The sequence below is a fragment of the Stenella coeruleoalba genome (genome assembly GCF_951394435.1).
Source record: "Stenella coeruleoalba genome assembly, chromosome: 11".
Lineage (NCBI taxonomy): Eukaryota > Metazoa > Chordata > Mammalia > Artiodactyla > Delphinidae > Stenella > Stenella coeruleoalba.
Genome location: NC_137157.1, coordinates 38,336,222 through 38,358,585, shown reverse-complemented (window position 1 = coordinate 38,358,585; position 22,364 = coordinate 38,336,222). Strand labels below are relative to the sequence as shown.

Sequence of the window (22,364 nt, the reverse complement as noted above, 5' to 3'; positions counted from 1 at the left end):
CCTTATGGATATTCAAAGAGTGTGTCTCTCTGCTTATATGTTGGGGAGTATAGGAAAGTAACGATATGATGAACATAGAGTAAAATCACAATTATAGAACATGGCCTTAGTGTGTCCCAAACATAAGTGTATGTTTTGAAAATTCTGTGTTCAGATTCTGCCTCAATCATGAATACTTCTTTATCATCCACTAGCTTGTGATTTCGTACAATGAGGTATGATGGAATAACAGCAAGCAGAGCACTGCTTAGTGCTTGACAAGAAGAATAGAAGAATTTTAGGGAAACTGTATCTTAATTTCCTATATTAAATGTAATATATTTTTATATGAAAATTTTTTTCTTACTTTAATTTTTTTTTCATCTAAAGGGTTGAAGGATGCTTGCCCTACTGCCCTAAAACTATGATCCTTGATGAAATCACTCTCAAATGTGTTTACCCAGAAGACTGTAAGTGTGAACCTTACTTCACTTATTCTGAAAAGTAAAATACTTGAATATTTTTTATATGATGGCAAGTGACTATAAACAGAAGTTTTAGACAGACAATAAACCTTCATGAGGTTCTTATTCATTGTCCTTTTCAAAGTTTTTGGATTCTGAATTACTTTCTAAACCACGTAAGTCTTTGCTCTCACATTCCTTCTGCAACCTCTCTCCCAAAATATTTTCCTTAAAGCTAAGCATCCTTATATGAACTATGTGGGCTTCACTTTAAGCAAAACAGATTAAAGAAGAGTATCTTTGCTTCTTTGTAGGCATACCTCTGATTCCCACAGAACCAGCATTAATTTCTCCAGGTAAGCCATCTCTACCCATGTTTACAGGTATCGTTACAACTATAGACATTAAACTTAGCATCATGTAATTTAAATCTTGGCACTCCTAAACAGCTACTGGTGTTAGTACTATCCCATCCATGAGAGAACCCAGCAGTCACTTTGGTCTCACTAAGTAGCTGTTCACTGGATCAACAAGCCACATTTTCAGAATGGCTTCTACATTTGGTCCACCTCTGTCCCATTTCAGTTAGTATAGATAATAAGAACTTCCCTCACATTTTTGCCTAGAATTTAGCTTTTGCTAAATCCTGATTAAATTTTCACAGTGACTAAGTTGACGCTGAAGAGACTTTAAGGTAAATGAAATCATCCTTTAAGCACTTTTATTCTCATTCCTGTGTTCTCTCACAGCCTCTGGAGGAGGCATTCTGGGCTCAAACCCTCACTTCGCTCCCTCACTGTGAAACTTGCCTCAGGAAAGGATTGAATAAATCCACTCACAGTGAGGCTTGACAAACCTAATGTATTATATCTCCTGGGGTTATAATTTAGAAAAATTCAGATATTTATTCTTTAAATATGTTTGACAAGCTTTCATTGAGTGTCAACACTGCCAGGTACTGTTCTGACACTGGGGGTGGGGAGGGGGGAGGAAGGGAGAATGGTGAACAAGTCACAGCTCCAACCCTAAAACAGCGAAAAGTCCATAGGCTGTTGTGATATTACGGTAGGAGTAAGTCCAAGCGGTAAGCAGGAGGGGTCTTATTCTGGACGTGTGGTCTCAGTTGGCTAACAGAAGGTCAGAGGTGGATAGCTAGAAGGAGGAAGTGTGTGCACGTGCAAAGGCCTGCAGCCGAGAGGGAACCCGTCACACAGAGGGGCTTCAAGCAGGTCATCGCACCTTGAGAGTGTGGTGTGGGGGAATTGTGCCAAGAGATGGTCTGGAAGAGATGTTTAGAGGCCAGATCACAAACGGCCCATGAGGAAAGTTGTTGGATTTGTGTTTTTTTCTGAAGGCCGTGGCGAATCACTGGAGGATTTTAATAAGTCCTGTGACATCTTCCAAATAACAGTCTCGCTACAATCATCGCTATTACTACTATTCTTTTTTTTTTAATTATGATATTTATTATTTTATTTTTATTTTTTTCACACACACACACTGTATTTTATTTTTACAAGAGATAAATAAACTGACACCAAGCATTGTAAATGGGTGACCACAACAAAAGCAACAATGATTGCAATTACCAAACACGAAACACACTCATACTGTGTCATAATATTGACATTCAGTCCAGTAATCCTCCACTGTAACAGCTCCTTTACTTTAAAGTGAAAATTGATTTGTATAGTTTTTGTCTCTGAGTCCTTGTGGGATTTTTTTTTTTTTATTCAAACAGAAAGTCACAAAGATGATAATCATCCTCACCAGTTCACTCAGTCCCATGTAATTAATTTTTTTTTCATCTTGATCTTTTGTTAGCACTTTTATGAATTCATCAGTTTTCCATTAGAGTTCTGAAAATGCTTATTCATTCAGTTCAGCAGTATAGTCAGTTACCAGAAACCTGTACTTGTCAGAGTCTTTTCCATGATTTCCTTGAAGATGAAACCCTTTTATAGGAACATTTTTGCAAAGCATCAGAGTACACCAAGAACTATCTGTAAATGACAAAAGACTTAAAAATTACCACGGTTAAAGATTTGATGAAAGTTCATAATAATGCAATTGACAAGGAAATTTAGTTATTTCTGAGATAACATTTTAAAGTAATAACTAGAATTATGACATAACATTATACCAGAACATATAAGATTTTTAGAAATTTCATGTAATGTCTGAATCATTTATATTAACATATTTCCATACAAATAACCCAACGAAAGTTTAGTATTAGTTGTTTTTCTTTTTGTTTGTTTGTTTTTTTATACAGCAGGTTCTTATTAGTCATCAATCTTTTTTTTTTGTGGCACACGGGCCTCTCACTGTTGTGGCCTCTCCCGTTGTGGAGCACAGGCTCTGGACGCGCAGGCTCAGCAGCCATGGCTCACGGGCCCAGCCGCTCCGTGGCATGTGGGATCTTCCCGGACCGGGGCATGAACCCATGTCCCCTGCATCGGCGGGCAGACTCTCAACCACTGCGCCACCAGGGAAGCCCTGCATGTGTGTTTTTGAATTATGGTTTTCGCTGGGTATATGCCCAGTAGTGGGATTGCTGGATCATATGGTAATTCTATTTTTAGTTTTTTTAGGAACCTCCATACTGTTCTCCATAGTGGCTGTATCAGTTTACATTCCCACCAACAGTGCAAGAGGATTCCCTTTTCTCCACACCATCTCCAGCATTTGTTGTTTGTAGATTTTCTGATGATGCCCATTCTAACTGGTGTGAGGTGATACCTCATTGTAGTTTTGATTTGAATTTCTCTAATAATTAGTGAGGTTGAGCAGCTTTTCATGTGCTTCTTGGCCATCTGTATGTCTTCTTTGGAGAAATGTCTATTTAGATCTTCTGCCCATTTTTTGATTGGGTTGTTTGTTTCTTTAATATTGAGCTGCATGAGCTGTTTATATATTTTGGAGATTACTTCTTTGTCCATTGATTCATTGCAAATATTTTCTCCCATTCTGAGGGTTGTCTTTTCATCTTGTTTATGGTTTCCTTTGCTGTGCCAAAGCTTTAAAGTTTCATTAGGTCCCATTTGTTTATTTTTATTTCCATTATTCTAGGAGGTGGGTCAAAAAAGATCTTGCTGTGATTTATTTCAGTGTTCTTCCTTTGTTTTCCTCTAAGTGTTTTATTGTGTCTGGTCTTACATTTAGGTCTCAAATCCATTTTGAGTTTATTTCTGTGTATGGTGTTAGGGAGTGTTCTAATTTCATTCCTTTTTTTAAAAAAAATAGTTTATTTATTTTATTTATTTTTGGCTGCGTTGGGTCTTCGTTGGTGTGTGCGGGCCTTCTCTAGTTGTGGAGAGTGTGGGCTACTCTTAGTTGCAGTGTGCATGCTTATTGTGGTGGCTTCTCTTGTTGTGGATCACGGGCTCCAGGCTCACGGGCTTCAGTAGTTGTGGCATATGGGCTCAGCAGTCGTGGCACACGGGCCCAGCTGCTCCATGGCGTGTGTGATCTTCCCGGACCAGGGCTCAAACCTGTGTCTCCTGCACCAGCAGGCAGATTCTTAACCACTGCGCCACCAGGGAAGCCACTCTAATGTCATTCTTTTACATGTAGCTGTCCAGTGTTCCCAACACCACTTATTGAAGAGACTGTCTTTTCTCCATTGTATATCCTTGCCTCCTTTGTCATAGATTAGTTGACCATAGGTGCGTGGGTTTATCTCTGGGATTTCTATCTTGTTCCATTGATCTATGTTTCTGTTTTTGTGACAGTACCATATTGTCTTGATTACTGTAGCTTTGTAGTAGAGTTTGAAGTCAGGGAGTCTGATTCCTCCAGCTCTGTTTTTTTCCCTCAAGATTGCTTTGGCTATTTGGGGTCTTTTGTGTCTCCATACAAATTTTAAGATGATTTTTTCTAGTTCCGTAAAAAATGCCATTGGTAATTTGATAGGGATTGTATTGAATCTGTAGATTGCTTTGGGTACTATAGTCATTTTCACAATATTGATTCTTCCAGTCCAAGAACATGGTATATCTCTCAATCTGTTGGTATCATCTTTAATATCTTTCATCAGTGTCTTATAGTTTTCTGCATACAGGTCTTTTGTCTCCCTAGGTAGGTTTATTCCTAGGTATTTTATTCTTTTTGTTGCAGTGGTAATGGGAGTGTTTCCATAATTTCTCTTTCAGATTTTTCATCATTAGTGTATAGGAATGCAAGAGATTTCTGTGCATTAATTTTGTATCCTGCAACTTTACCAAATTCATTGATTAGCTCTAGTAGTTTTCTGGTGGCATTTTTAGGATTCTCTATGTATAGTATCATGTCATCTGCAAACAGTGACAGTTTTACTTCTTCTTTTCCAATTTGTATTCCTTTTATTTCTTTTTGTCTCTGATTGCCGTGGCTAGGACTTCCAAAACTATGTTGAATAATAGTGGTGAGAGTGGACATCTTTGTCTCGTTCCTGATCTTAGAGCAAATGCTTTCAGGTTTTCACCATTGAGAATGATGTTTGCTGTGGGTTTGTCGTAAATGGCCTTTATTATGTTGAGGTAGGTTCCCTCTATGCCCACTTTCTGGAGAGTTTTTATCATAAATTGGTATTGAATTTTGTCAAAAGCTTTTTCTGCATCTACTGAGATGATCATATGTTTTTTTTTTTTTGTGGTACACGGGCCTCTCACTGTTTTGGCCTCTCTCGTTGTGGAGCACAGGCTTCGGACGCACAGGCTCTGAGGCCATGGCTCACGGGCCTAGCCGCTCCGCAGCATGTGGAATCTTCCCAGATTGGGGCACGAACCCATGTCCCCTGCAACGGCAGTGGACTCTCAACCACTGCGCCACCAGGGAAGCCCGATCATATGGTTTTTATTCTTCAATTTGTTAAAATAGTGCATCGCATTGATTGATTTGTGTATATTGAAGAATCCTTGCATCCTTGGGATAAATCCCACTTGATCGTGGTGTATGATCCTTTTAATGTGTTGTTGGATTCTGTTTGCTAGTATTTTGTTGAGGATTTTTGCATCTATATTCATCAGTGATATTGGTCTGTAATTTTCTTTTTTTGTAGTATCTTCATCTGGTTTTGGTATCAGGGTGATGGTGGCCTCATAGAATGAGTTTGGGGGTGTTCCTTCCTCTGCAATTTTTTGGAAGAGTTTGAGAAGGATGGGTGTTAGCTCTTCTCTAAATGTTTGATAGAATTCACCTGTGAAGCCATCTGGTCCTGGACTTTTGTTTGTTGGAAGATTTTTAATCACAGTTTCAATTTCATTACTTGTGATTGGGCTGTTCATAGTTTCTATTTCTTCCTGATTCAGCCTGGGAAGGTTATACCTTTCTAAGAATTTGTCCATTTCTTCCAGGTTGTCCATTTTTTTGGCATAGAGTTGCTCGTAGTAGTCTCTTAGGATGGTTTGTATTTCTGCGGTGTCTGTTGTAACTTCTCCTTTTTCGTTTCTAATTTTATTGATTTGAGTCCTCTCCCTGTTTTTCTTGATGAGTCTGGCTAATGGTTTATCAATTTTGTTTATCTTCTCAAAGAACCAGCTTTTAGTTTTATTGATCTTTGCTATTGTTTCTTTCATTTCTTTTTCATTTGTTTCTGGTCTTTTCTTTATGATTTCTTTCCTTCTGCTAACTTTGGGTGTTTTTTGTTCTTTTTTCTCTAATTGCTTTAGGTGTAAGGTTAGGTTGTTTACTTTAGATTTTTCTTGTTTCTTGAGGTAGGCTTTTATAGCTATAAACTTCCCTCTTAGAACGGCTTTTGCTGCATCCCATAGGTTTTGGATCGTCGTGTTTTCATTGTCATTTGTCTCTAGGTATTTTTTGATTTCCTCTTTGATTTCTTCAGTGATCTCTTGGTTATTTAGTAACGTATTGTTTAGCCTCCATGTGTTTTTGTTTTTTACGGTTTTTTCCCTGTAATTCATTTCTAATCTCATAGCGTTGTGGTCAGAAAAGATGCTTGATATGATTTCAATTTTCTTAAATTTACTGAGGCTTGATTTGTGACCCAAGATGTGATCTATCCTGGAGGATGTTCCATGCACACTTGAGAAGAAAGTGTAATCTGCTGTTTTTGGATGGAATGTCCTATAAATATGAATTAAATCTATCTGACCTATTGTGTCATTTAAAACTTGTGTTTCTTTGTTAATTTTCTGTCTGGATGATCTGTCCATTGGTGTAAGTGAGGTGTTAAATTCCCCCACTATTATTGTGTTACTGTTGATTCCCTCTTTTATAGCTGTTAGCAGTTGCCTTATGTATTGAGGTGCTCCTATGTTGGGTGCATATATATTTATAATCGTTATATCTTCTTCTTGGATTGATCCTTTGATCATTTTGTAGTGTCCTTCCTTGTCTCTTGTAACATTCTTTATTTTAAAGTCTATTTTACCTGATATGAGTATAACTACTCCAGCTTTCTTTTGATTTCCATTTGCATGGCATATCTTTTTCCATCCCCTCACTTTCAGTCTGTATGTGTCCCTAGGTCTGAAGTGGGTCTCTTGTAGACAGCATATATATATGGGTCTTGTTTTTGTATCCATTCAGCAAGACTGTGTCTTTTAGTTGGAGCATTTAATCCATTCACATTTAAGGTAATTATCAATATGTATGTTCCTAATGCCATTTTCTTAAATGTTTTGGGTTTGTTTTTGTAGGTCCTTTTCTTCTGTTGTGTTTCCCACTTAGAGAAATTCCTTTAGCATTTGTTGTAGAGCTGGTTTGGTGGTGCTGAATTCTCTTAGCTTTTGCTTGTCTGTAAAGCTTTTGATTTCTCCATCGAATCTGAATGAGATCCTTGCGGGTAGAGTATATCATGCCACTGTTTATCATGCCAGGCTGCAGGATTGTAGTTCTTGCTTCTGCTGTCTGCCCTCTTGTGGATGAGGCTATCTAAGAGGCTTGATGGGAGGGACTGGTGGTGGGTAGAGCTGACTGTTGCTGTGGTGGGCAGAGCTCAGTAAAACTTTAATCCGCTTGTCTGCTGATGGGTGGGGCTGGGTTCCCTCCCTGTTGGTTGTTTGGCCTGAAGCAACCCAACACTGGAACCTACCTGGGCTCTTTGTTGGGGCTAATGGGGGACTCTGGGAGGGCTCATGCCAAGGAGTACTTCCCAGAACTTCTGCTGCCAGTGTCCTTGTCCCCACATTGAACCAGAGCCACCCCCCGCCTCTGCAGGAGACATTCCAACACTAGGAGGTAGGTGTGGTTCAGTCACCCCAGGGTCACAGCTCCTTCCCCTGGGTCCCGATGTGCACACTACTCTGTGTGTGCCCTCCAGGAGTGGAGTCTCTGTTTCTCCCAGTCCTGTCGAAGTCCTGCAATCAATTCCCACTAGGCTTCAAAGTCTGATTCTCTAGGAATTCCTCCTCCCGTTGCCGGACCCCCAGATTGGGAAGCCTGACGTGGGGCTCAGAATCTTCACTCCAGTGGGTGGACTTCTGTGGTATAAGTGTTCTCCAGTCTGTGAGTCACCCACCAAGCTGTTATGGGATTTGATTTTACTGTGATTGCGCCCCTCCTACTGTCTCATTGTGGCTTCTCCTTTGTCTTTGGATGTGGGGTATCTTTTTTGGTGAGTTCCAGTGTCTTCCTGTCGATGATTGTCCAGCAGCTAGTTGTGATTCTGGTGTTCTCGCAAGAGGGAGTGAGAGCACGTCCTTCTACTCTGCCGTCTTGGTTCCTCCCCAACTCATTACTCCTATTCTTAATAGCTACCATTTACTGAGTACTTACTATGTGTCAGGCATTGGAGTACGGACTTTGCATGTATTTAATCTTTATGAGAAAGCTAAGAGAGAGATCTTATTATTAGCACTGTAGAGATGAGGAATTACTCTACTGCTGTAAAATTTTAGACATCAGTGAATTTAGTATAGTTTAAAGCATATTTTGAGAGGGGCTGGTAGTACTTTCCCTGTGTTGTATAATCTAAGAAGTGAATAAGTTTAGAATAACACTGCATGTACTAAACCTGGGACATACACTGTTAATTCCTCTAAGTACTGCTGTCTACTTTGTATTCTGTAATATCCCCCCAAATCAATAGTCATTGTATATTTTAAACATCTAAAACAATTTAAAGTACCGTGGTCACCATATTGGGGAGACAGATTTTACTCCATGACCCTCGGAAGTAAGAAAACTACCCTGTAAAATTATTTTTATTTGTAGATGATATGATCCTGTATACAGATTATTCTAAAGTATCCACTAAAACCTGTTAGCACTAATTAATGGGCAAATAGTAATACATCAACAAGCTTACAGAAAAAAGACCAGTGACTAAAATCAATTGTGTTTCTATGTACTAGCAATGAACAATCTAAAAATGAAATGAAGAAAGCAATTCTATTTACAGTAGCATAAAATATGTAGGAATACATTTGGCAAAAGAAGTATATGACTTGTACAATGAAAACTACAAAATGTTTTTGAAGGAATTAGGAAGATCAAAATAAATGGAAAGCCATCTCATGTTCCTGGGAGACTTAATATTGCTAAAATGACAATGCTCCCAAATTTTATTTACAGATTTAATGCAATACCTATCAAAATCCCAGTTACTTCTTTGCAGAAATTGACAAAGTGACCCTACATTCATATGGAAATGCAGGGAACCTAGAATAGCCAAAATAATCTTGAAAAAGGACAAAGTTGTAGGACTCATACTTTGCAATTTAAAACTTACTACAAAGCTATAGTTATTACGACAAGCTTGATTATTATAATTCTACCCCAAGACAGTGCTTATAACCCATTGATGATTTTAGAAAACAATGGACTACTTTATTGCTGAGACCATTCAGATCCCCAGTTATCAGAATTTTTCATGACTCTGTGCTTGCTCTGGGCTGGAACTTTGTCTCCTATTACTTTGCTCAAACATTTATGATGATGGAAATGAAGATATTTAAGTCTGTAAAAATTTCATATTCTCTAGAAGATACAACATCTAATATACCATGAACACTGTTTATAGGACCAAGCAATGGGAATTTTTATTCTACTTCATTTATTTTGTAAGTTAGAAGCCATAAAATAAGTACAAAATTAAGGTTATTTATGGAATTTATTTAACAAAAAAATAAAAGTTTTGTCTAATGTCATTGTGGTAGGCTGAATAATGGCCCTCCAAAGATGTCCATGTCTTAATGCCCAGAATTTATAAATATGGGACCTTACATGCTAAAGGGACTTTGCAGATGCGATAAAGTTAACAATTTGGAGATGGGGAAGTTATCCTGGATTATCCATGTGAGCCCAATGTAATCATAAGTGTCCTTATAAAAGAGAAGGAGGAGGGTCAGAGTCAGAGAAGGTGTCACATGTCAGATGTCAGAATCAGCAGGGAAGGAGAAGGGGAGGGAGGGAGAGAAAGAGAGAGAGAGAGAAATTGAGATTTGAAGATATTATTCTGTGGCTTTGAAGTTGGAAGAAGGGACCATGAGTCAAAGTATTCAGGCAATCCATAGTTGGAAAAGGCAAGGAAACAGATTCTTCCGTAGGGGCTCCAGAAGGAGCACAGCCCTTGCTGATATCTTGATTTTAGGACTTCGGACTTCCAGAACCACAAGATAATAATTTGGTGATGTTTCAAAACACTAAATTTGTAATAATTTGTTTACAGCAGTTATAGGAAACTAATATAGTCATTTTTAGATGGTATCAACAATGGACACTGCAGCTACAGCTAGACAAAATTTCAGCCATTCATTTTCACTCTTCTACAGTCCTTCAGATTTTGAATATTATAGAGATACCTTTAGTACTAACAAAAAGCTTTGGAAGAACTCTTACAAATGTGTTTACCAGTTGTGTTTTCCCTTTCCATGGGTAACTCCTTCGCCACACCCAACTGGGGTCTCCAACGATCCACAGCAGCAACTCTTCTGCTTGCAAGGGAAACATTTTAGAGATTCACCAGGGAAATGAATCAACCTCACTACGCATGTTAGAAATGCAACAAAATTTGTAACTCCTGAGCAATCTTTAGTGATACTATTGATATTTCTACCTGTTCAAACAATTGTGTTGACACCAACAAGGCACTGAAGATGTTTCTAGGATGGTGCTTAAAAGCCAGTGCTCTGGAATCAAAATTGCCAAGTTCGAATTCTGCCTCTGACACTTACCAGCTTACCTCTCTACAACCTTAGTCTCCTTATCTGTAAAATGACAATAATATTATTATCTACTTCACAGGGTTCTTGTTAGAATTAAATGAAATAATCTATATAAAATTTCTTAGCATGGTCTCTATCACAAATGAATTTTATATATGATCAATACCACTCCACTAATGCAGGGGACCTCTTCATTTCCTTCAGAAATGATTACTCCATCAGACTTCACTGCGATTGACAAGCTAACACCTACGCCAGGTTTGGAATGTGAGGTATGACTGAGTAATCTCTTCAGCTATTTGTCATTTCCTTATTGTGTCTATTCATGTTTCTGTATCACTATCCAGATGCTATTAAACTTCTTTTGGTATGCTCTCTAGTCTTTCTTTGCTAAATTAAATAAGCATTACATTTTAACAATTTTCTTTCCTTAACTGTCAGATATTTCTTAGTAATTAGACTCTGGTCACACTAAGAAAAACAAATAAAATGCAAATGAAGTCTTAAGGATGATTCCTTAATAGTAGTAATTGTGTGATAGGTGTAATAATAATTACGTATGATAACTTAATACTTTTATTTATTGATTTATTAATTGGATAATTTATTAACTTAATAATAATTATGTTTCTTTAATAATTCTTTAATGATAATAATTCTTTATAATAATAAAGAGCATATTGTGGGCTTCTCTTCGGGCATTCAAAAATATTTATTAAGCAGCTGCTATATGCCGGGCACTGTGCAAGATGACAAATATATACCAGTAAGCAAAAAAAGATAAGGTCATTGAATCCCAGAGCTAGTAATTGTCTTGGCTGAAACTTGAGAAATTATCTCCTTACTCCAAATATGCTACTTGTTCTGATAAACCAATGATTTATTCAACCAATTTTTATTTAGCACTATTTCTGGCTAGGAACTATTCAGGTACCATAAGTAAAGCAATATAAAAGCAGGCAAAAATTCCTGCTTTTATGGAGTTTACATTTTATTGGATTCTGAAACAGCCAATAAGCAAAATAAATTACCAAGTTATGTAAAACGCTAGAGATTGCTGCTCAGGAGAAAAATAAAACTATTTTCAATGAAATGATCCTCACTGAACCTCACTGAGAAAGTGACTGTTACTTTAGAGCAGAAAATCTGAAGAAGTGAAAGAGTGAATCACGCAAAGAACCAGGGCAACAGCATTCCAGGCAGAGGGGCCAGCCAAGTGCAAGGCCCTGAGCTGAGAATGTCCCTAACATCTTAAAACAATAAAAGAATAGCAAGGAGTAAAATAGTATGGAGTAAAATAGTAGGAAGTAAATTAGATTATGTAATAATAGTAGGAAATAAACTAGATTATGTAAGGCCTTGTGGATGATTGTGAAGACTGTGGCTTTCATTCTAAATGACACAGGAAGAGAAAAGGGAGATTTCTGAGCAGAGGAATTATATCATCTGATCTGTTTCAGGATCATTTTAGCTGCTGTGTTGAGAGTACGGTGTAAAGAGACAATAGAACCAGTTAGGAGGCTACTGCAGGAATTTAGGCAAGAGATTGATGGTGATCTGGACCAGGTGATAGCATTGGAGATGGTGAGAAATGTCTGGGTTCTGGATCTATTCTGAAGGTAGAGGCTACAGAAATTACTGAAGAATTAGATGTGAGGTGTGAATGAAAAAGAGGCATTAAGGATTCTAAGAGTTTTGCCTTGAACAACTGAAGGATAAAGTGGGCGTTAATCAGGATGGGGAAATTGTGGGAAGTGAAGGTCTGGGGTGGGTAGAGTCAGGAGTTCAGTTTTGCCACGTAAAGATTAAGATTCCTCTTAGACATCAAAAAGCTATGGGTACACAGATCTGGTGAACACAAGTGGAGTTTAGGGTAGAGATCAAGTTAAGATGAAATTTTTGTAATTCTCAGTGGATAAAGGGTATTTAAAATTGTGGGATTAGATGAGATCACAAAGGGATTGAGTGAAGACAGGGAAGAGAGAAGGGCCACTACAACTTCAACAGATTGAGAAACAATGACAAACATGCAAAGGATATTAACCACTGAACTAGGAGAAAATGGAGGAGATTGTAGGTGATCTAGAAGCCAAGAAAAGAAAATATTAAGGAAGATGGAGTAATAAGCTATACTAAATATGTTAACAGGTCAACTAGATGGGGTCTGAGAATTGATCATTGAATTTAGCAATGTGGAGTTCATTGGTGACCTTGTTAAAGATTCTTTCAGTAGAGTGGAAGGTATAGATTCTTTAGGTGGTTTAGGTGTTGTTTAGGCGTTTCAGTTTTCTTCTATCTCGTTTCATTTTCTGGGAATTGATACAACTTATACACAGAAAATTTTGCAAGACTGAACTTGACTATTTGCCTACTTTTGGCTTTTAAATTGAGAAGTCCTCTCTTAATAGTCTCACTATTTAGAAAACTATTTACCCTCTCTTATTCTTATTTTTTATCATGTATAACACTGGAATGATAGAAGCTGCCCCACAAAATTTAGGGAGAATTAAATGAAAAAAGCTACTTTATTAGTGCATGATATATAATAGGTGCTAAATAGATGTTAATTTTTCTTCCTCCATCCCCTGAGATGCAGTATAGAGTAGTGGTTAAGAGCACTGGTCTTCAGAGCAACAATGCCTGAATTTAAGTTCTGACTCTACTAGCTATGAAACTCAGGGCAAGTTAATTTGACCTTAAACCTGATTTTCTATCTGAGAAATAGGGAAAAATATTAGCTCCTACCTCAGAGGGTGTTTTTGTGGGAATAAAATAGACTAATTAGAACAATGTCTGGAGTGTAATAAGTGTTATATTATTTATCATTGCTATAGTTATTACTATAATTTATATAGAATGTAATTTATAAAAAAATCTACCACTTATTTATTTTTTTATTTATTTATCTAGAAGTCTGTGAGCTATATATAAAAAGTAATTTATGATTCTATCCAGGTGCTGTCAAACTGATATCACATTTGAGTTTTAATGGAATATATGGATAATATTAAGTTGTAATTTTTTTTAAACTGACCTCAACAGAAGTCTTAATCATATACTAGCTTTATACAACATAATATGAAAGGTTGACTGCCACTGTATAAGTCTGCTTGCAAAGCACTAATCTAGACAATTTAGGACAAGACTTCAGTTTGCTCAGAAGTTGGGTATCTGGGCAATTCTGATAGTCAAATCAATATTAAGGTAAAGTTTAAATGAAGTTCATACTGAATATTTCAGAGAGGATACTTCAACAAAAAGCTGTAGTGAAATTTTAATTGTTCATCTTTCAAAAGCTTTTGTATTTAGGAAATGTACACTATAAGCAATGTGAATGGGAAATTTAAAAATTAAAACATTAGTTGAAAATGGAAAAATATGCATTAATTTTCTTTTTTATTAACAGCCTCAAGAATTTGATCCTGTTTATAATTGTACCCAATATATATGCCTTGATAAGGAATGGAAGTTGTACAACTGGTCTCTTAGTTGCCCAAAGGACATAGAAATGCCTGACTGTGGTTTCCGGGGAAGAGCTGTTCAAGTGAACAGAGATATTTGCTGCCCTGAGTGGGAATGTCCGTGTAAGTCTGCGTTCCTTACATGGCAATGAATTTTTAATCGGGGGAGATTATTATTTTTTTTGAAGCAATCACCTCATCAAGACAAAGTTATTGTTGAACTTTCTTCATTTGATTTATGATTTTGATTCCCAGTAACTTTTAGAGTTGCTTTTTGTCAAACATAAGGAGACTAATTTAAAAGATGTTTTAAAAGGAGCAGTTATTACTGTAATACAAATAATTAGTTAATAGACTAAATCTACTCTCTACCACTTTTTAGGTCGGTGTTCCATGTTGTCAGAACTCAGCATTATTACATTTGATGGAAATAATGCAGCATTGTATAGTATGGCTTCTTATATCTTAGTAAGAATTCCTGGAGAAGTTATAGTTGCTCATATTGAAAAATGTTCCATGAATCAGGTAAGTCATAATCTATTCTTTTGTCATTTCTTCATAAATCTAGTAGCAGAAGTATGTTGCAACATTGGGTATTCCCAGAGTAAGAAAGGACTCAACAACTCACTGAGATTTATCTTCTGGTACTTAAAACAAAATGTGTTTCATGTGAATATATTTAGAGGCATATAGTATTAATCCAAATAAGGTTTTAAAAAATCAAGTAATGTATTTTTTTTAAATGTTTTTTCTTTCAGAATGGAAACTCATTTAAAAAGCTAGTGAGTATCTGCAAAATGTCTAGTGAATTACTTATGTTTATTGCTAAAATTATGTTTAACTACATAAAGTTTCAATTTTCTTTCAAATTAAGGCTTCCTCTGGAAGAATCTCTGCACTTTGTTTTAAGAAGTTAAATTTGACCACACCTGTACATAAAGTACTTGTCAATCGGGCAGCAAGAAAGGTAGGAACACAAAGTAAAGCATATCCTCATAATGGATGAAATTGAGAAATTACATAAGCACAGTTATTTCCAAAAAGAGGGGAAATTAAACACATCAGTGGAATTTCATTGCTATGATGTCTAATCATTCTTTTCATGGACAGTTGAAAATGTGTTTCATACTATTATATGTCTCCTACCATAACATGCCAACTGTTGCAAATGTTTCTCCCCTTTTGAGGTTAACTGAAACAGCCATGTTAAACATGCTAAAGCTCTCTTGGATCATATGAGTGGCCAAGCTTCTTAGTGTCAGAGTTAATGTTTAGTGTTTCAGATTAGACAAAGTGGAAATGATGTGAAAGAGAGGATCATAAGGTTGCAAAGGGTAGCAGCCAAGAACACCCGAAGGAAGACTACTGAGAGAAAAACAGAGGGAAAGAGTAGTTTTGAAATGTTGACACCATTAATTGATAGCTTAAAAAAATGAAGGAATATTTAAATTTGTTGAAATGAACTGAAGAAGAGTAATGCACCATTAAAAAGTTGGAAAGGAGCCATTTGATTTTACAGGAAAAACCTTTATCCAAAGGAATTATATTTACCAAATAGGAGTGAGTTATAAGCTGGATGCTTCACTCAGGTCTACATGGTCTCTCAAAAACATAAAAAAATAATTTATAAAGATTTTGCTCAAAATGGCTGAGATGTTATATGCTTTCTGGAAATAATTCTGTTAGCACAGGCCATACATTCTAGACTGGAAACAGTGTTAAAGCAAGCCTAAAATGCGGTAAGATATCAGAAAGTTTAATTTTAAGTCAAACTTAAAATATATGAATGTGTTACTTTTTTGGACATGAGAATTTCTATATATACCTTTGATTTTAATGAGGTTGGTATATTAACAGGAAGTGGGTGGGAAATTAAACTGAAACCTGGTCTGTGCTGTTGTTGTGAACATTTGGTTGGAAGGGCTTATTTTTGGCCTCAGCTGAACTGATGGCTGGTCATGTATTCAGTTGAAAACTTGTTAACTTAAAAAATCATTTAGTGAGTTTATGTGATAAAATGACACAGGTCCTGATCTCAAGTAACTTGCAGTTGTGTGTGGGGTGCATAAATGTCATTATCTGCCAATTAAAAGGCAGTAGGAGCTATAGTGATAGAGTGATGACCAAGATGTCATGGAAACAGAGATACAGGTCATTGAAAAATGCAGTTTATAGGAGGGTCAAGTGGATATTTTTGGAGGAGGTGACACCTAAGATAAATCTTAAAGAATGAGTAGAAATTAACCAGGCAAAGAAGGCTGTTTCAGCTTGAGGGTGGCAAGAGGAGGAAGATATAAAGATGAGAAATTGGATGGTTAGTCAGATAGAACTCTGAGAAATTTACTGCTAGTTACAGCTCATGGTTCCATGTCATCATTGTTATTTAAAGCACTGTTTTCAAAGTAAAAATCCTTGGATTCCTTATATTAGTATTACCAAGAAAACGTGTTAAAAATATAAGATCTAGGATCCAATCCAAACCTTGGAAGTAGAATTTCTGGTAATCTTAATCTTTACCAAGCTTCACAGATGGTTATTATGAACATTATAATTAAACAAACACTGATTTAGAAGATCAAATAGAGGACCCAGATTAAAGAAAACATCCTGAAAAAAACTTTATTATCTTTAATTTATATTAGGAGGTAATGGTATAATCAACATATATTGGGGGAAACATAAAAAAGCATATATAACTTAGAAGAAAGTTAGGTTTTGAAGAAAATAAAGGGCAATGAGGTTAGAACAAATATTGACTATAGCAAGACAGCAAAAGAACAATAAAAGAACTTAGGAGTTGTGAGAAACTGTGGCAGCCGCAGAGAAATAGATTTTTAAGCATTTAAAAATAGTTTACGTTAAATCAGAAGAAATGGAATAATGTGAATTTTCCTAATTTTTATGAGTGTATATTAAAACATAAACATTGTTCTAATAGGTGTAAATGCATTTTGTAATTTTAGGTAGAAGTGGATTCTATTGCTGTACCTTTGCCTTTTTCAAATGAAGATCTGTCCATAGAGGATTCTGGTTCAGTGTATGTGATTACTACTCCAGCTGGACTAATCATAAAGTGGGCTCATCTTACAGGGATCATAGACATTCATTTTGGCTCTCAATTTAACTTATCATCCTACACAGAAGGACTTTGTGGTGAGCACTGCTTTTCAAATCTCTATTTCTTCTTTTTTTTTTCTGTTCACATTACACCGTCTTGACCCCTCTTGCCCCATTTTTTGGGTTGGAGAAGTGATGTTAACTGTCAGTTCCCCATGTGAATAGTGAAGGAAGCAATGTCTTTCCATAAATGGACTTAGAAGCAAGAAATAACTGTTCAACTTGGGTATTTTATGGAAATATATGCTTACCACTGTTTCTACAATACTGTTTGTATTCCTACTAGCTCATCTTTATTACGCATTAATGAAGTGTCAGGCATTATTTTACATACTTTAACTCATTTAATTCTAACAGTAGCCTCAATAAGTAGGCACTAGTGTTAATTTATAAGTGATAAAAATGAGGCATAGAATGATTAAAGACTTAAATAACTTTGTTTCTTATTTTTTTAAGTTTGAAATCAAAGAAAATTTAGTTAAGTCATCTTGAAAGTTATATACAGGGAACACAGTGTTCTGAATATTAGTCCCAGTTTTCTTATGAAGTGTAAAGCCTAGACGTACCTTTACACTTAGGTTCCATAAGTGTAACCTAAGTGTAAAGGTACATCTTACACTTCCTTATCACAATATGTTACATAGATACATAGTGATAAGCCAAAGGAAACAAATTAGAAATATCTCTAGGTACATAACAAAATAAAAAGAACAATTCTGGCTCTGGTGTCTGCCAGAGCTATCCCGTTTACAGATGTTTAAGTGAACATCAGTTTCCTTATCTTTAAAATGGGAATAGTAAAATCTACCTTCAAAATTGTTGTTAGAATTGAATGTGAAAGTTAACGTAAAACACTTAACACATTGCTTAATACAGTCAATAAATATTAGCTTAGTACAAATACATCAATTTTAAACTCACTAAATATTAATTGAGTAAAAGTTAATGGATCAGCTTCTGAGTGTCTGGCATTGTGCTTGGTGCTGACAACTCAATACAAATAGACCAAGTCCTTGCTCTCAACAAATTATATGAGATACGCAAATTTCTTCTTCAAAAATGTAAAGCATTTAGTGGAAAATTTGGCTAAAATGGTTTACAATTTCCTTGCCTGTTTAGAGCATGCTAAACACAGCACAGACTTCTGTGGTGACTTAGGTTATCATTGTGGAAATAGTTATTGTATATACATGGTATTGGGTATACATAATAACCCAATAGATATTATTGAGTAATAACTCAGGGATTTGGGGAATGCATATTTTCTCTTCTGATTTATCACTTCTGTGTGCCATCACTTCTGCTTGATTTTCATGTTTGTTTGGTTCTTTTCCTCTACTGTCAGCTCATGCTTTTATGGAGACAGTCTGCTAACTGGATTCTTAACTAGTCACTATAGAGAAGGGGCTAGGGTCACCTTTTTGCTAACAAGGGTCACCCCCTAAACTTCCTGACCTCCACAATGGGAGAGCGATGGTTTGTTAAAAGGAAATCAGGGTGCTGGCTGATTGAGTTGTAGTGGACAAGAGTGTGACCCAAACTGAGTATGGACACCAGAATGGGAGGTCTATATTGACAACTTGTTCTACATAGCACTGTGAAGTCTGCAGGAGTGGTGGCTAGAGTTGCAATGAAAACATATTTTTACTACCAATACCTCTTCCCAGAAGAGTTTAGACTTTAAACATAGCTGCTTTACAGTACAGTTCACTTAGCTTGAGTTTTATTTATTTATTTGCACTGTACTCAGTCTCCTGTATATTTACAAGTGTGGGGCAACTATGGCAGCAGAAACCTTTATTGATCTTGTTATAACTGCTTGAGGATTAAGATTTGATACTTGAAAAAAATGTTTAACTCGTATCTTTTATAGCTAGGAGCCTTGGGAATTAAGAAAAAATTATGTCTTAAAGTAGGGTGGAATTCAGGTAAGGTATGATCAGGGTCCTAGGCCCATTTCTCTGTACTTCCCTTGGCTTTTCACTTCACTAGATAAAAAGTAAGCTCTGTCCTCAGTTTGGCTTCCCTGAAGGAAGCTACAGGCTATAGCAGGTCACAGCATCACAGCCATCAATCGGCCATGTCATTGCAAGGAAGAGAGATTGTCTATGTCCTAGAATTCCCCAGGTCAAATCCTGAGCTTAACAATGGTTGTTCTAATGTTGAACAAATCTGTGTGTCTAAGTGACTGCCACAAGCTGACTGGTTTATGCCTGGATTACCTGTAACAGTTGTTAATGAAAGGGAGTAAGACTTACCTTTATGCTTACCAGGGCCCTCTGCTGGAGTGGCGTCATGTGCTAGGTAATGGGGCAGAGATAGTTCCTGAAGAGAAAAATTTAATGTTTTCAGGCAGGGTTTTCCTGGGGGAATAGATGCTTAGGAGGCAATCACAAAATGTCTACTATTCTGGGGAATACCCTGTCAGATTTAAGAACTAGTTCTTAAATTATGAGATAGTGGTAATAGTGGAAGAGTGTAGGGACAGAATCAATCTCCTCTTTCTTCTTCTATGATCTTTCAACATATCTTGACTTCTAGGATTATAATTTCTTTCTTATCTGGTTAAGACAGTTCTACACTATTTTATCAAAGAATCAGACACATAATTTAAAAAAATCAATCAACGTTAAAGTCAAAGGACATAAATTTGGTGCCTGATTCAGTAAATAATTTATTCATTTTAAATCAGTTATTGAGATGATTTACTTCTGCTGCCTATATTTGGTTTAAGGGAAAAAAATTTTCCTTCTAAATGTCACACATCTTTTTAGGAACTTGCAATGAAGATCCAGATGATGATCTAAGGATGCAAAATGGCACAATCATTACGAATATAGAAGACATAGAATTATTTATTGAGAGCTGGGAAATTGAGAAATCATTTGAAGTAACAACGAGGAGACCTTTTAGAAATTGTACTGAGCATGACTGCAGTCACTGCATCGAGTTATTAAATAGAAGAGTTTTCATCCCATGCCATAATGAAGTAAGTTGAAAGCAACCATAAATCAGAACTGTCATGTTAGACATGTTGAGAGGAAAAGCCAATAAATTCTTGTTCTTGCCATGATGTTCTTCTACTGAGAATAGTTTATCCCCAAACCTCCTCTCAGTACACTTTGGAATTCAAAATCATTTACTGTTTATTGACTTATAGAACAGGAAGGATAATTATCTTTTTCCCCCCATGTTTTTTTTTTCTGAACTATATCTACAGCTTTCAAGAAAAGTGAAATTTTGTCCTATGAATAAATGCCTCTAGGAGAAAGAGATGAATGCCATTTGATAACCCAGTATAGAAACCAAGACAGTGAGGCTTTAATCAATTCCTGGCCTCTTAGGAGAACAATTTAATTGTTCTTTATTAGTCTCTAACTTAGGAGAACAATTTAATTGTTCTTTATTAGTCTCTAACTTTCTGACTTTAGGTGGCTAGTAGATATTTTAAATAATCTGCATCGTTAAAAAAAGATCTGTTGTTAGAGACAAAAGACAGACAAATACAGCATTTCGTGTATCGTTAAATGAAAAGTTAGTGAGATCAAGTACCTACTAGGCACTGTGTTAAACTCCTATGATACAAAGATGAGTAAGACCCTCTCCTTGCTCTCGAAGAGTCTAGAAGGAAGGCAAGTCTGTGAACAGATTAATCAACATATACAGTATGGAGATGCATAGGCACCCAAGTCAGGAGAAGACTTCCCAGGGTTTCAGACATCTTAATTATTTAGAAGGATGAGTTTGCCAGGAGAGAAGAGGGAGGAAGGGAGACCTAGGCCAAGAAAACAGTATGACAAGAGCAAGGTTGCTGGAAAAGGCCATGTTAGGAAAACACTGAAATAGCTTAGTGCAAGACTTACGGAGGGGCGAAGTCTGGGAAGGAGAGTGAGTGAATTGTCAAAGCAGAAGGAGTTCACTCTAGGACTTTCTGTGTTCGACCATCAAGCGTAGACACCATAGTTCTCAGCCTGCCCTCTATGAGTTCTCTGAGGGAAAAGACAAAGGATATGAAGTCATGGGATAAAAATGGTGTATCTTTCTGGAGCTTCAGTTTTGCTCAGAGATTTGCAACAAAGTAAGTTTTAAATGTTTACATTTTAAAATGCATGCATATAAAAATGAAAAAAATAGCAAATACTTTTTAACTCATTTCAGTGTCATTGTAATCTGTCTTTTTAAAGCATAAGGACTTTCAAAAATTGCATTTTTAACTGGGAACTTAGAAGGTTGATTACATCAGGAAACTTTTCAACTTGACTATTCAAGGCATAGTGAGGCAACATAGGGTACCATTTAGTCTATGATAGCTCCAGCTTTCCCTTAGGTTCCTCCCAGTGAATTTGATGGCAAAAGAAAGGAATGCTTGACATTTCGTTTTTCCGCTTCTAATCTTCATCCTCATTTGCAAATCTCCACATAGCAGGCAGATGATCTTTTGAAAATGGAAACACAGTTGGATTATTTCTCTACCTAAAATCCTTCAGTGTCTTTCACTTACCCTTAGAATACGCTCTAAATTTATCAGGGCTTATAATTTCCTCTATGCTTTGGCCTGCCTACTTTTCCAGCTTCCTCTTGTGCTACACTTTTCTTACTGGCTAAGCTCCAGGCATTCCAGTCTCCTTTCAACTGTTGCACTATTGCAAATGGGCTTTTATGCTTGGAGTGTCCTAAGCTAGAATACTTCCCTCCTCTGATCTATTTTAGCATGGTGACTCCTCTTGATTCAACACATAGGCTTTAACTATGAGATCCACAAGGCAGAGAACAGGTCTGTGTTAGTCACCTTTATATTCCTCATGAATAGTACGGTGCCTGATAAGTAGTTAGGTGCTCAATAAACTGTGAAAGGATGCATAAGTGAATGGAGCATACAGGAGAATCAGCTTTTGTGGGTTCAGTAGAGAAGGGTTACAATTTTTTTTATATTGGAAAAATTAAGTCATGTGGGACTTCAAGGCAAAAATACCCAGAAAAAATTTGAAGCTATTCTAGATCTCAGAGGAGACCATTTGAAGCCAGAGGTCAAGTTTGGGGAGTTATTAGTATATGGAGTTTTTAAAAATAACAGTAACTCATGTATGATGTGCCAGAGTCTGCTCTCTATACTTTCCATATATTAGCTCACAGCAATCTTAAGTAGTAGTAGGTTTATTATTAACTCTATTTAACTTATGAAGAAACCAAGGTGAAGATGTAAATGCCCAAGATGGCGGTAGAAACTGTGGGAA

The 22,364-nt window shown here is 36.5% G+C and overlaps 1 protein-coding gene across 3 annotated transcripts in view; it reads left to right on the top strand.

Annotated features, from left to right (window-relative positions):
- The window catches only part of OTOGL (otogelin like), a 355,766-nt gene that overhangs the window by 304,766 nt on the left and 28,636 nt on the right, over nucleotides 1-22,364 (top strand). For all 3 annotated transcript variants that reach the window (XM_079936918.1, XM_079936917.1, XM_079936916.1), the window contains exons 36-44: nucleotides 370-449; nucleotides 758-799; nucleotides 10,757-10,824; nucleotides 13,959-14,136; nucleotides 14,396-14,538; nucleotides 14,772-14,795; nucleotides 14,888-14,980; nucleotides 16,977-17,166; nucleotides 19,905-20,119. In XM_079936918.1, coding sequence (XP_079793044.1) covers nucleotides 370-449; nucleotides 758-799; nucleotides 10,757-10,824; nucleotides 13,959-14,136; nucleotides 14,396-14,538; nucleotides 14,772-14,795; nucleotides 14,888-14,980; nucleotides 16,977-17,166; nucleotides 19,905-20,119 — 1,033 coding nt within the window. The remainder of the gene's footprint in view (nucleotides 1-369; nucleotides 450-757; nucleotides 800-10,756; nucleotides 10,825-13,958; nucleotides 14,137-14,395; nucleotides 14,539-14,771; nucleotides 14,796-14,887; nucleotides 14,981-16,976; nucleotides 17,167-19,904; nucleotides 20,120-22,364) is intronic.